At 35.2% G+C, this 13,281-nt stretch overlaps 1 protein-coding gene and 1 pseudogene across 3 annotated transcripts; one reads left to right on the top strand and one right to left on the bottom strand.

The window, feature by feature from the left end:
• Window positions 1-1,960, top strand: part of LOC110039183 — a 3,593-nt pseudogene extending 1,633 nt beyond the window's left edge.
• Window positions 1,961-3,843: 1,883 nt separating this feature from the next.
• LOC110039180 (protein CbxX, chromosomal) lies at window positions 3,844-11,813 on the bottom strand. 3 transcript variants are annotated; one of them, XM_020744160.1, is made up of 9 exons: window positions 11,727-11,791; window positions 11,485-11,657; window positions 10,621-10,731; window positions 10,378-10,476; window positions 9,913-10,023; window positions 9,508-9,811; window positions 4,754-4,893; window positions 4,340-4,580; window positions 3,844-4,301 (listed from the first exon to the last, which is right to left on the bottom strand). In XM_020744160.1, the coding sequence occupies exons 2-9, from the start codon at window positions 11,611-11,613 to the stop codon at window positions 4,006-4,008; spliced, it is 1,431 nt and encodes a 476-aa protein (XP_020599819.1). In that variant the 5' UTR covers window positions 11,614-11,657; window positions 11,727-11,791; the 3' UTR covers window positions 3,844-4,005. The 3 variants fall into 3 exon arrangements, with proteins under 3 accessions (XP_020599819.1, XP_020599818.1, XP_020599820.1); XM_020744159.1 differs by having other exon boundaries at window positions 11,485-11,813; XM_020744161.1 differs by having other exon boundaries at window positions 3,844-4,333; window positions 4,372-4,580; window positions 11,485-11,813.
• Window positions 11,814-13,281: the final 1,468 nt, after the last annotated feature.

Below are 13,281 nucleotides of genomic sequence, written 5' to 3'. Positions count from 1 at the left end.
TATATATATAATAAGGGGTGTACTAGTCTCGACATTTGGTATGAAGACTTGGCCATATTATGCGAAAGGCATTCAACATCAAAACTTGCATCATTTGAAGACCTACAAACTACCAAATCGATGGGTTTCATAGGTGAAGAGTTAGCGAGCATGACATATGATGGCCATGTCACTTTGACAACTATAACTGATGGCCAACTACATGGTTATAGAGTATCTTATAGAGATGGAGTGATGGAGCATGAGCCCAAGCCTTGTGCTGCTATGAAAGGGACTCAAACCATGGTGGAAATTATTTTTTTAAAATAAGGTTGCTCGTAGAAAAACATTACAAAATGCCAGTGATGATTATCCTAAAATTGTTGACCTTATAAGTAGGTTTGCAATTTATCATACTAATGTCAGCTTTACCTGCAGAAAGCATGGTGCAAGTAAGGAGGATGTGAGTGGTGTGAGTTATGCTTCAAGGCTTGATTCTATTAAAGTAGTGTATGGTATATCTATTGCCCGTGAACTGATGGAGATAGACACTTCGGACAACAATCCTACTTAATCAGTCTTTGAGATGGATGGTTATATTTCCAGTGCCAATTATGTGACTAAGAAGACAACAATGATTCTATTCATCAATGACAGGTTGGTGGAATGCACTCCCCTTAAGAGAGCTATCGTGGTGGCGTATTCTGCAACACTGCCAAAGGCATCCAAGCCTTTCCTTTTTATGTCTATTAGGCTCTCGCTTGAGCATGTAAATGTTAATGTACATCCTACAAAGAGAGAGGTAAGCTTTTTGAATCGAGAGAGTATTGTTAACACCATTTAAGATGTTGTTGAATCAAAATTGATGTCCTCTAACAAAACAAGAACATTTCATACGAAGACAATAACTTCCACTGTAATGACTCATTTGGGTATGAAAAAAGACACCCAGGAGAATTTCTCTAGTGTGATGAAGTCTCAAAAAGTTCCAGTTAATAAGATGGTTAGAACAGATTGGCGTGATCCTTCTGGTAGGATGCATGCCTACTTGCAAGATAAGCCTGGCTCACAAAATGAAAAAAAAAACTTGACCTTGCTTCAGCGAGGAATGTTATAGGACTGAGAAGGAATCCTAAAGAAGCTTTAGATTTAACCAGCATCTAGGAGCTTGTTTGAGAAATTGATTCTAATGTTCATCCTGGTCTCCATGACATTGTAAAAAATTGCATATATGTGGGGCTTGCTGATGAAAGTTTTGCATTACTTCAACACAATACTCATCTTTACCTTGTGAATGTTGTTAATGTCAGCAAAGAGCTTATGTATCAACAAGTCATACGCAGATTTGGAAATTTTAATGCTATGCAACATAGTGAACCAACCCCTATGAAAGATGAAGATTTAGATTCTACCAGTGATGAAAATGATGATTTTAGAAAAAAGATTGCTAGGATGAATGCTGATCTACTATTGAAAAAGCTGAATTGCTCGATGAGTACTTTTCTATTCACATAGATGAACAACAGAACCTGACAAGGCTTCCTGTTGTACTGGATCAACACACTCTTGACATGGACCATGTTCCAGAGTTTTTGTTGAATTTGGGTAATGATGTTATCCACACCAATGAGAAAGACTACTTCCAAACAATTGCAGCTGATATAGGGAGCTTTTATGCTATGCAACCTTCTGTCCTTCTGAATCCTTCTGGCAATGGAATACAATTCTACAAGAATAGTAAAAATGATCTAGGCACAAATGTGGCAAATGCATCAACAATGCCTGAGGACGATTCAGATACCGATATGGACGGAGAGTTGCCTGCCGAAGCTGAAACAACATGGGCACAACGGGAGTGGACTATTCAGCATGCTTTGTTCCCATCCATGAGGCTTTTCCTCAAGCCACCAAATGCAATGGCCACAAATGGAACATTTGTTCAGGTTTTGATAAGCTCTACAAGATTTTTGAAAGGTGCTAAGCGCCAAAGTCATGATCAATTTTCTGGAAAGTAATGTAAATTGGAGAGATCTTCCTCAGCAATTATTTTGCATTTTTGGCTTTCTTTCTTTTATTTTTTAATAGTAATCCAAGAAGCCCAAATAGTGAAACATACCTTCTGTAATACATGAAGCATTCTACAAGATTATTAGTAGCAGATATTGCATATGAATATATATATATATATATATACATACATACATACATACATACATACACATACATATGCATATATACATATATATGTATAGATATAGAGAGATACATATGTATAGATATAGATAGATATATATAGATATATATATATATATATATATAGATATACATGGATATATATAGATATATAAATCTATAGAGACATATACATATATATAGATACATAGATAGATCCATATACATATATACATATATAGAAAGATCTAGATATATATATAATATAGATATCTATATAATATATTATGTATAGATATAGATAGATATATATATAATGGAACAAAATGATCGAAGTAAAGAAAAACAAAAATATACTTAATTAAAAGAACATATTACAACAAATTTGACAATAAATTCTAAGTAAATGATTAAGACATGTATTCACATATTTAAATGGGAATGACTAGTCGTAATAATTCCAACGGATTGTGCCCTTAATTGTAGAACAAATCCATTAAGATGTACAACATAAGATGATATGTTCATGTGCTATATGGTGGAGTTTAGAGGAGCACAAACATTTAGGACTCAAATTTATGAATTTCAACTTTTGGGTCAATATATTTCCATAATATTATCTTTCTCACCATACATTTCATAAATTCAGTAAACCCCACTTTGATCTCCACCTTATCATAAAATAAAAGTTCAGCAAATTTCTGAATTCATAAATTTTGAAAATAGTTAGTGTAAAAAATAGGAAAAATTTGCATTTGTTGGAATTTCCAACTAAACATTCCCAGAAGAAACTACTGTTTTGGAAATTGCTGCTAAAAATGGGAACTCCCAACAGAACTCGGACAGAGTCATGCTCCACTGAAACTTCAATTAAGACATGACTTTTTGTTTGAAATCTAATCTCTTTCGAATGTTCCATTTTTATTTCTCTTATCAACCATCTTCGCTTTAGTACTGTGGTTATTTTCCCTAGAACTCAAGCTTTCTGAAAACAGAAGTTGCAGTAAGATCTGTTCTAACCGTTTATCTTATAGAAACGGCTCTGTAATTACTATAACTCAAATCAAAAGCCCCAACTTTTTATAGCTGTTTCATGGGAATAAATGTTTTGAAACATAATTTCAATAAAAATAGGAAGATTTACGCACATACCACTCAATTCCTATGTATTTACATAATGAACACCTAACACCACCTTACATTAGGCGAGAAAATATGCATTACATTTTTTAAAAGTTAAAAAGATGATATTTTTTATGTGATATGAAATATTTGGATGATAAAGATAGAAAAAGCAAAATTTAGGTGATAGATGATGTACATACATAGGAATCGGGTGGTAAGTATGTAAATGCCCTATTAGCAGGTCGTGGCAAGTACAAAGATCCAACACGCAATCTCCATGCGTTACAGCTACATACATGCGTGCATAAAGTGCTAAAGAGAAATATTTTATTTCCTCGCCACGCTGTTCCCTAGCTATGGTGGTTTGGGATCTGAATTTTCTATAGAATGCTTTCAATTATCACCTGTTATAACTACTGGATCCTATTCCATTATATCTATGTTATATTCTACATCGTTATAGTGTATATTCTACAGAGAGAGAGAGAGAGAGAGAGAGAGAGATCTATTATGAATCCCATAACATTGACAACAAAAAAGAGAAACTTTATATAAATTAATTATGCTTAACTGCAGTTCCAGCTAAATTTGAACAATTTATTAATGCAACATGTAAAAGGAAGCTTCCAAAAGATATCACAAAGAATGATTAAATAAATACCTGTATTTGCATGCTCAACAAACTTTCACCATAAAAAGAATATGATTCTAATCTAATCGGAATTTCTTTCACCTACATAATGTTCTAAGACCTTCTTCCAAATCTTCCATGGTTATTGTAACGAGACTGTCAGAATCAAAGCAGTCAAAATCCAGCCTCAGATCCAGATTCTCACGTGCATTAGTGAGTAATGGATCAATCAAACCCCCATTCATCTCCTTCCGCTGCTTATCAGTCGTTCCATTGAGGATAAGAGCAGCCACTGCTTCTATGGTACAGAAAGGATGAAGCTTGAAGCCATAAAGTGAGCTATTTTGCTCCTGAAAATTCATTTTCAAGTGTAGAATTTGGGCGAGTTCAGCAGAAGTGAAGTCATCAAAGTGAAAGAACTTTGTTCAGCAGGAGTGAAGTCATCAAAGTGAAAGAACTTTGTAACTCTTCTGCAAAAGCCCTCATTTGATGCGATCACCCGCTTCATTGGTTCGCGGTATCCGGCAAATACGACGACAATCTTCCCATTATCCATAACAGACATAATTTCTTCTAAAGCCTCTAAGCCATAGTCTTTGTCCTCTGATTTCTGTGCTGGTATCAACCTGTAGGCCTCATCAACAAAAAGGATTCCTCCCTCCGCTTCTTGCAACTGCAGATAAGATCCAGAAGATTAAGATTGCAGAGAAACAGTGATTCTATTAAAAAGTTGATTCTTCCTGCAGATCAAACAAAATATTTTTTTATTTTTCTTTAAAAAAAAGATGATTTTTATACTCTATTCCTTCATTGGGACAGGAAGTTTTTAAGAAATGCATTTATTACCTTCTTCCTTGTCTTCGGTCCTGTATGCCCTACAAATTCTCCAACCAGGTCAGTTCTTTGCACTTCGGTCACCTTATCTGTGGGTAGAACTCCAACCATATGAAGTAGTTTGCCAAGAACACGAGCAACCATGGTTTTACCTAGCAAAAATAATTCATTTGGAGTTTAATTCGCAGACAAATGACCTTTCCTGCATGTAAATACAAATATATTCAAAATTGAAGGCGAATGGTGCAAATTAATTCAGCTTAACAGCACGAATCACAAAACAATGGAACTATTTCTGCATGATACTTGAAAGTGCTAGAATATTTAAATATTGATCAAATAAAATAAGTTCGGGACATTTAAAAATTAATTAAATACAAAACTAAAAATAATAAGTTACACATGCATATGTGTGTAAATGATAGAAGTTATTTGTATGTTTAATTGGAAAAAAATATTAGGTGTGGAAGAGCAAGGTGCGGATTAGGTGTGGATTTGTGGTATTGGCACATGAATACCGTCTAAATACCACCTTAACGCACATGTAGATACCCCACGTGACTCAATTTACTTAACAAAAGGCCATAAAAGTTAAAAAAAAAACTATATTTAGAAACATACATTAAAAACCTATAACAAGAAAAAAGGCACATTAATCGCTATAAAAACACCCTAAACGATTCCATGAGATTATTATGTGATTGATTCATTCGCAAGTTCTTGCTGTCTCCATTGCGTGCACTTTAATATCTCCTCGAGAAGTAGAAAGAAGACATGACTGAGGTCCTCTCATCTTGTCGGAAGGAGGATACTTGGGTCATCGTTAAATTCTCTTCCTAACTCAGTCGGCTAAAGTACCTCAACCCGTTTGAGTTTATGAGAAAGCTGTTTTGTTTCTTTAATGAGACCACCAACCCTAACTGTACTGCTTTGCTTGATAAGCTGTACTTTTTGATTTCCTAGCCTGTGTTTAGGGTTGTAAATCAACTAATGCATCTGATGAACAAGTCGAACTTAGCTCAATTAAGACTGGATCATGTTCATTCAAACTTGTAGAAAAACATGCTTGAACAATTTTTAGAAACACGAATCATGAATGAGCTAAACATGAATATAGTTGACCTAGTTCATTTATATTCACGAACAAACTCGTTTGTTGTTCAACAATTAAGTTGTTGAAAACTCGATATTAAACTCGAATAAGACTCGTATCATATATGATATATCATGAATGAGCTAAACATGAACATAGTTGACCTAGTTCATTTATATTCACGAACAAACTCGTTTGTTGTTCAACAATTAAGTTGTTGAAAACTCGATATTAAACTCGAATAAGACTCGTATCATATATGATATATTATTTAAATAAAATTGTATTAGTTAGAACTTATTTAATTATAGATTTAACAATAATATATTATTATATCAAAAATCTTTTCAAATTAATTATTAATTATATATTTATTTTATTATTAATTATTAAATATTTGAAAATTAACATGATAGAATTCTAAAATTGAACATCACTTTCTGTTCATTTTCTTTTATTGTGCTTGATTTGATTGCCTTTGATTTTCTCAATTATTTTTACAATTGATGAATAATTTCACATTATGAGTTACTTTATAATACTAGTTCATATATTAGAAACACTAGATGACAACATATGAGTAAATTCTTTTGCTTATATAATTTATTCAATTGACTATTTATTCGGATTTATAAAATTATTTATTATATTTTTTATATAAAAATCAAGATATTTGTTCGAATTTTTAGCTTGTTTATTAGCTCGATTAAATGCCTATTCAATTGTCATAAACAAATCAAGTCCAAACATAAAAAAAATTTAAACAAGTCAAGCTTGAACTATATGTGAAAGCTCGAAATAAACTCAAACCGAACATAAATAATTTATAATTATACCAAACCAATTCCAAACAATGATATACTCGACTCGATTACAGCCCTACGACTATGCTTTATACATATCTCCTATTTACTTAAATGATGGAACTCGTATGTAATATATCATATATAAAATGATATAACTCATATATAATAGATCAAAGAAAGCACTCTATGGCCTCAAAAAGACCCCTAGAGAATGGTACACCACCAATTCTTGATAAAGTTGGGCTTAACCATCAGTTGAGCCGATCCCTTCCCGATCATCTCTTAGAAATCTACACTCACAAACTTTTTTCTCCTCTATGTCGACGACATCCTAGTTATCAGTGATTGTATGGCTTCCATTCAGGAGCTTACTAGCAAACTCTTCCAATAGGTTCAGATCAAACAATTGGGTGCGTACACAAATTCTTAGATATCGAGGTATGTAGGACAACACACTATGTTTTTGAGTCTACAATCCTACCTCACCAACATCATTTAGGAGAAAACTATGTGGGTTGTAAGCCGGTCTTCACTCCTCTTTCGAGTAAGAAAATGGACATCCCGGACAGCTCGCCACCTATGAACAATGCAACGACGTATCAATGAGTTGCAAGGGCCCTATAGTATCTCACGATTACCCGACCTGATATTTCCTTCGCTGTCAACAAAATCTACCAACATATGCATCAACCCACAAATCATCACTATAAACTACTCAAACCCCTCCTCCGATACTCATAAGGGTCCCTCGACTTTGGGCTTCTTATCATCACTATTAGGATGTTGTTTGGGCAGATGATTCGGTGAACCGAAAGCCTATAACCGACTTTTGCTATCTACTTGGTAATACCCCTGTCTCATGAACCATAAAGAAATAGCAGACCGTCGCTCAGTCCTCCACGAAGGTTGAATGCCGTGCCTTGGTTGCAGCAACTGCGGATATACTATGGGTTCGCCAACTTCTCAATGAACTAGGAGTTGACCAACTTAATTCGACGAACCTATACTGCGACAATGTCTTTGCCATGGCTATTGTCATTAATCCGATTTTTCACGATTTGACCAAACACATAAAAATTGATTATCACTTCATTCAGTAATATCTCTAACAAGGTCAACTTGCCATTCATTATATCTCTACACAGGATCAACTGGGTGATATCTTCACTAAATCACTTACCAAGCCAAAGTTCCATTACTTCAAATCCAAGCTTCAGGTTCTTTCCAGGACCCATCACCTTGAAGGGGGTCATAGCCCATAACCGAATGGCTAAATGCGAAAGGATTTGGTCTGACAACATGGAGGTGGAGAGCATAAGGCATATACAACTACATAACGGCACATATGTAATAAGATCTAACTAGCTACTAGAATATTCTACTATAGTTATATACAGTGACCGAGCTTTTATTGTAGAAAGCAAAGAAGGATTAAATCTCTCTATTGGAGCCTTAATTCACTCGCTTTATTATGCTCCCTGTGAGTTAAAATGATGCACTACACAGATGCCATTTTTACCCAACAAAAGCAAGCCCTGAGCTGGTCCGTACCAACGAGGGCTCAAAATAAGCTCATGTTCGAAAGCTAGCTTTAGATATATTGAATCATGAGATTTTGCTGATCTCAGCATAAGTGCAAATTGTAAGCTTCTGCTCAGAAACTTAAAAATTTGAACATTTATGCTTCCAGCCCATAGTTTCGGGGAATTAAAGAAGAGATTCACTTTGGATGCCAAAAATCGAGCCACAATGCAAAATTTTTAAAACAATTATTTTTCGTCATCACATACATACTTTATATCCAGCAACAATCAACATTTTAAGACACTCTTATAACATCACTTAAATTGAGTTTGTGTCCCTGTTAAGAAAATTCTCAGAATCTCAATTCCCAGTTTAATGATAGGGTTGTGATCATTTACCTCCCCAAAGCTAAGCTAACTATTACATAAACATCTTAGGTTTGGAAAAATATTATATATCTCATCCATCATATTACCTTTTCCATCCAACTTTTGTTAGCATAAAATTAAAATAGCCCATTTGCCCCAAATAAATATGATAGAAAAGGGTATTTAAATTTTAGGAATTCGAACATAGGCTATGTTGCTGAAGGAAACCCGCCCCAACAACTGGGCCACGTTTCTACCACATAAAGTACTGTTCTTGATACATTCTCTCATACATCTTATATAACTTTCTATTCGTTACTACGGTGTTTAGGTTAAGGAAATATAACTATAAGGAGATAACAATCAGGTAAATCTCACCGAATGTAAATAGAAGCTACCCTATGTTTGTGCAGTGACATTAATATCATCTGATTTAAAAATATGCCCAATTAATTTTACATCTGATACATGGAAGTTAGTTCTATGAAAATATCCACCTTCTCATATTAAAAGACAGACGGGAGAAACAAACTTCCCTACAAGGAACAAGTCCATTTTAAGCAATTTTTGAAAAAAAGGTTTTGATTGGTGTAATAATACAACATAGCAAAATTTTGATAAAATCCTAGAAAAGAGTCTCAGAAAAGTTAACTGCATCAAAGATGACATACCTCAAAGAAACCATGATACTAAAAGTTACAGTAACAAAAAAATTCTTCACAACAATTCATTTGGACCCTAATTTCATAAGAGGACCTATCAAATTTGCAAGAGTGCCATTGAAGAAAGAGTCCTTTTATTAGTCTAGCAAATCAAATGATGATATATGTAGCCAAAGTTTTAGGGCAGATTTTTTTTTTAATAAATAAGTATTAACATTTCTCTAGTTAAGAACTTGTGTCAATACAAAAGGAAAAAAGATGTATAACACTAGCTGCACATCACATTTCTGTTTCTACAAATGTGTACAAGTACCTGTTCCAGGGTTACCAAGAAAAGCCATATGAGGAACTTTTGTTGCCGAAATGCTCAAGCCGAGAGCTCTTCTTTTCTCATCAAAAATCATTCCTTTAGCCCATTTACGCAACTGCAACTTAAGTGAATGCAGTCCCACAATGTTTGACAAGGAAACTTCAAACTGGACCATCTTTGCTTTTGCCTCGCCACAAGCTTTGAGGGCTTTGAACTTTAATTGTTCTTTGATGTGTTGATCAAGAAGTTCCCTCAATTTCTCACTACCATGCCCTTCAGAAATATGATTCAAGGGAGTGAAACCCTCCTTTTAAATTTTATGAGAAAAATAGATTTAGTTCATTCCTTGATTCCTTCAAAGGAAATTAGTAAGAAGTAAACAAAAAATTTCTCAAATTAAAAACATACGTTGTCCTGGATACTGCAATCTGCGTTGTACTCTAACAATGTTTTCACTATACCACACTCCATGGCTTGTCGTGCATGCCAAATAGCTAAATGGAGAGCCGTCATTCCATTCTATAAGTTAAGAAAATTGATGATAGAAATGTTCGATGCTAAATAAATAATTAAGAGGCATTTACATACATATAATGCAATTCTTTTGTATTTACATATCTAGCACCTAAAATTTCATATTTACATAGATAGAACTCAAAAGTTCAGTATCACATCAAAAAGACCAATTTTACTTGCTTTTTAAAAGTGAAATACAGCTTTTCATACATAGGTTTATGACACCAAAGTGTGCAAATGTAAATATAGAATTTTAAGTGTTAGATATGTAAATACCTAAGAATTATGTGGTATGTATATAAATTTCCAAATAATTAAATGCCTGAAGAAAATGGAAAGATATAAGACATTTCTCACATTAGCTTTTGCCTCTAAAGAAGCACCATTAGAGATAAGCAGCCGAGCAGACTCATTGCAACCATTTTTTGCCGCCATGTGCAGAGGTGTTTCACCATACTAAAGACACAGACAATAAAAGAGCTGATGAGCTGATTTAATAGAATGATTAATAATCATTTACAAAAGTAGGCATTTTGATGCTAATAATCAAAGTTATAACTAAAAAAAACAACGAACTTGGAGTTGAGTAATTTTGCCTACCATATTCTTAGCTTCCATCTCAACCTTTACAGGGCCTCTCCACTCAAGCAAATATTTGATGATATCACATTTGTTATAGCCAGCTGCTAAATGTAGAGGCGTTTGTGCCATCTACAAATCATAAGTGTGGGAAAAAAGATGGATTAGAGTCATTTCTTGGTGAAAGAAGGCGAAAAAAGGGAACGAAACATAAGTCTTTCAATTAGGCTTTGTAAAAAAGGGTTAATTTCGTAGCTTGTTGATAGCAAATATGTTAAAACAAAGATTTTATTTCACACATTTTATATGTGGAAATGAAATCATGATATTTAAGAGGTGTTGAAAGTGTTTGCAAATTTAAAGTCAATATTCATCTCTACCTACAGCAAAAACAAATGGCGGAATCTAAATTTAATCAACAAATGGGCTCTTAAAACTAATATAAGAATAGGGGATCATGAAAGAAACAATCAAAGAAAAAATAATGAAAGTGAGCGTACGCAATTTGTTCAATCACATCGCTGCGGCATAGAAAGTGCGCAAATCAGTAAGATCCGGAAGAATTCTGAGAAAATTAGAAACCGACAGAGGAATCCCATTTTGCTGATATATAGGCGCTTATCGTTTTTTCAAAAGACATAAATAAACGACATCGATAATCCCTTTTTTTGGGAAAAAATTCAAAAGGCATAAGAAAGGCGGAAAAGTTACAGTAAGCACTTAATTTTTGAATTGCTTCAGAAATGAATAAAAAGCCTCAACAATAAATCCTCACAGAGCCCAATATGGTATAAAAATGAAGGAAAATGGGTGAAGAGAAGAAAAAGGAGTCTGAGGGGAAATGAGCAAAAGGAGAACAGCATAAAGAGCGATAAGAGGGCTTACGATGCCGTTCTTGGCATTGAGAAGAGCAGGATTTTCCTCCAGGTGTTTCTGGAGGCCGGAGAGATCACCAAACTGCGCACAGCTATGGATGTTGTTAGGTTCCGATGTCCTCATCCTCCTCCCAGGCATCCTCTTCTCCCCCACAGCCAGCGCCCCACTCTTCTCCAAGTTTTCTTCTTCTTCGCTTCTCTGCTACTGTGGCGCTTGCTTCCCTGAAGACCAAAGATATCGGAGAAAGGGGAGACGCGGATTCTCTGCTCCGCGTCTCTCTCGCTTTTCCTCGTCAACTATTCGGGATATTACGATCAGGTATTCTATCGGACTCTAATTAGGCCACGCCCGCTCAACGAAAAATAAAATGTACTTTTTAGTTGTATGATCCAGCCGAATCCAGCTAATTGCTTCTAAAATAAAGTTCTTCATGTCAAATAAACCTCTATTTTTTTCTAAGGTTATTCACCTGCAATTTTGATAACTGAGATTTGTTTCAATTGAAATCTCTCGCACGAAAAAATATTACCTCATGAGTATTGATGTATCAGAACTTCAATGGTGGGGTGTCATGTGGTGTCACGGTGGGACCATTGCATACGTGACATCTCATCATTGGAGTACTGATGCATTAGTACTCCTGAGGTAATATTTTTCCCCTCGCACACATCGCGGTTGCAATCCCTGTGGCTCTTGTCGTATGAGAAATATTGATGATGAAATTTGAAAATAATGGTGAGAAGTTTGAAAGTGATGTGTGTTTAGTTATGATTGAAATGTTGATATTAATTTATAGTTGGTTGATTTTCTTTGTACTATGAATCAATGATATAATTTTATTTTTCTAGTGTTTTTTGTGATTATTTTGTGGAGGTAAAGTTAGTCTGGTGGTGTTATTTTTTAGCGGTATTTAATGTTAATGGTGGTATTCTCGACTGGTGTTATTTCAGTTTTACTATAGCGCTATTGCAATATTATTATAGTGTTATTGAGACATTATTTAAGTGGTATTATGATACACCTTAAAATGTGTTATTTTATATATATATATATTTTTTACTTATTTTTAAGTATATTGTGTTTTAATGAAAGATATTGTGTGTCTTTTATTGTAGGTACAAAAGATGGAGCTTAAGGAGCAAAATGAGCAAAAAAGAGGTCAAAATGAGTAAAAGTTGACCTGACGCCCAGGCACCAGGTAGTTGCACGTTTTCATAGAAGGCTCGAGGGAAGAACCTTTTCCTAAGTTCACTCTCCGTGTGTCATGACTACCCCTCAAGTGTAAATGAGGGAGGCATGCAATTTGCCCACCATTAGAGGAAGGTGGCTAAACACCTTTTGTGCCCTCCTTTCAATGCTTCATTAGAAATTTGCCACCAAGTGGCTTGATTCAGCTAAGACAACCCATCAAAACCAGGCTCCTAGCGCAGGTGCATCGGGTTTGGCTCTGTTAAAGCTAGTGTGTCAGGGACGCGTCCGGCTCCTAACACGAGTGCACCAGGTTCAACCCAGTTAAAGCGCGGTGCACCAAGACCCCGATATAGGGGCACAAAGACGCTGACGCGGAGGGCGCCCCCTCTTTGACTTTTGGAGCATGGTGCGGGTGCGCAAGGTTCAGCCAAGCGCTGGTGTGTCAGCCCCCTAGTGCTGAGGCACCAGACACAATCCAGACATGCGTGCGATAAGACTATGGTGCATATGAGCCCAGGCAAACCCCCACCTCGGTGCCCTAGGCATGCACCGGGGAATCTTGAAGGATGTCTTTGGGCTATGAGATGCTACACATTAATACAATATGGTTCTCCA

The sequence above is a fragment of the Phalaenopsis equestris genome, unplaced genomic scaffold (genome assembly GCF_001263595.1).
Source record: "Phalaenopsis equestris unplaced genomic scaffold, ASM126359v1 Scaffold235621, whole genome shotgun sequence".
Taxonomy (NCBI): Eukaryota; Viridiplantae; Streptophyta; class Magnoliopsida; order Asparagales; family Orchidaceae; genus Phalaenopsis; species Phalaenopsis equestris.
Note: the sequence above shows the minus strand (reverse complement) of the source record. Positions and strands in the feature narration are given on the sequence as shown.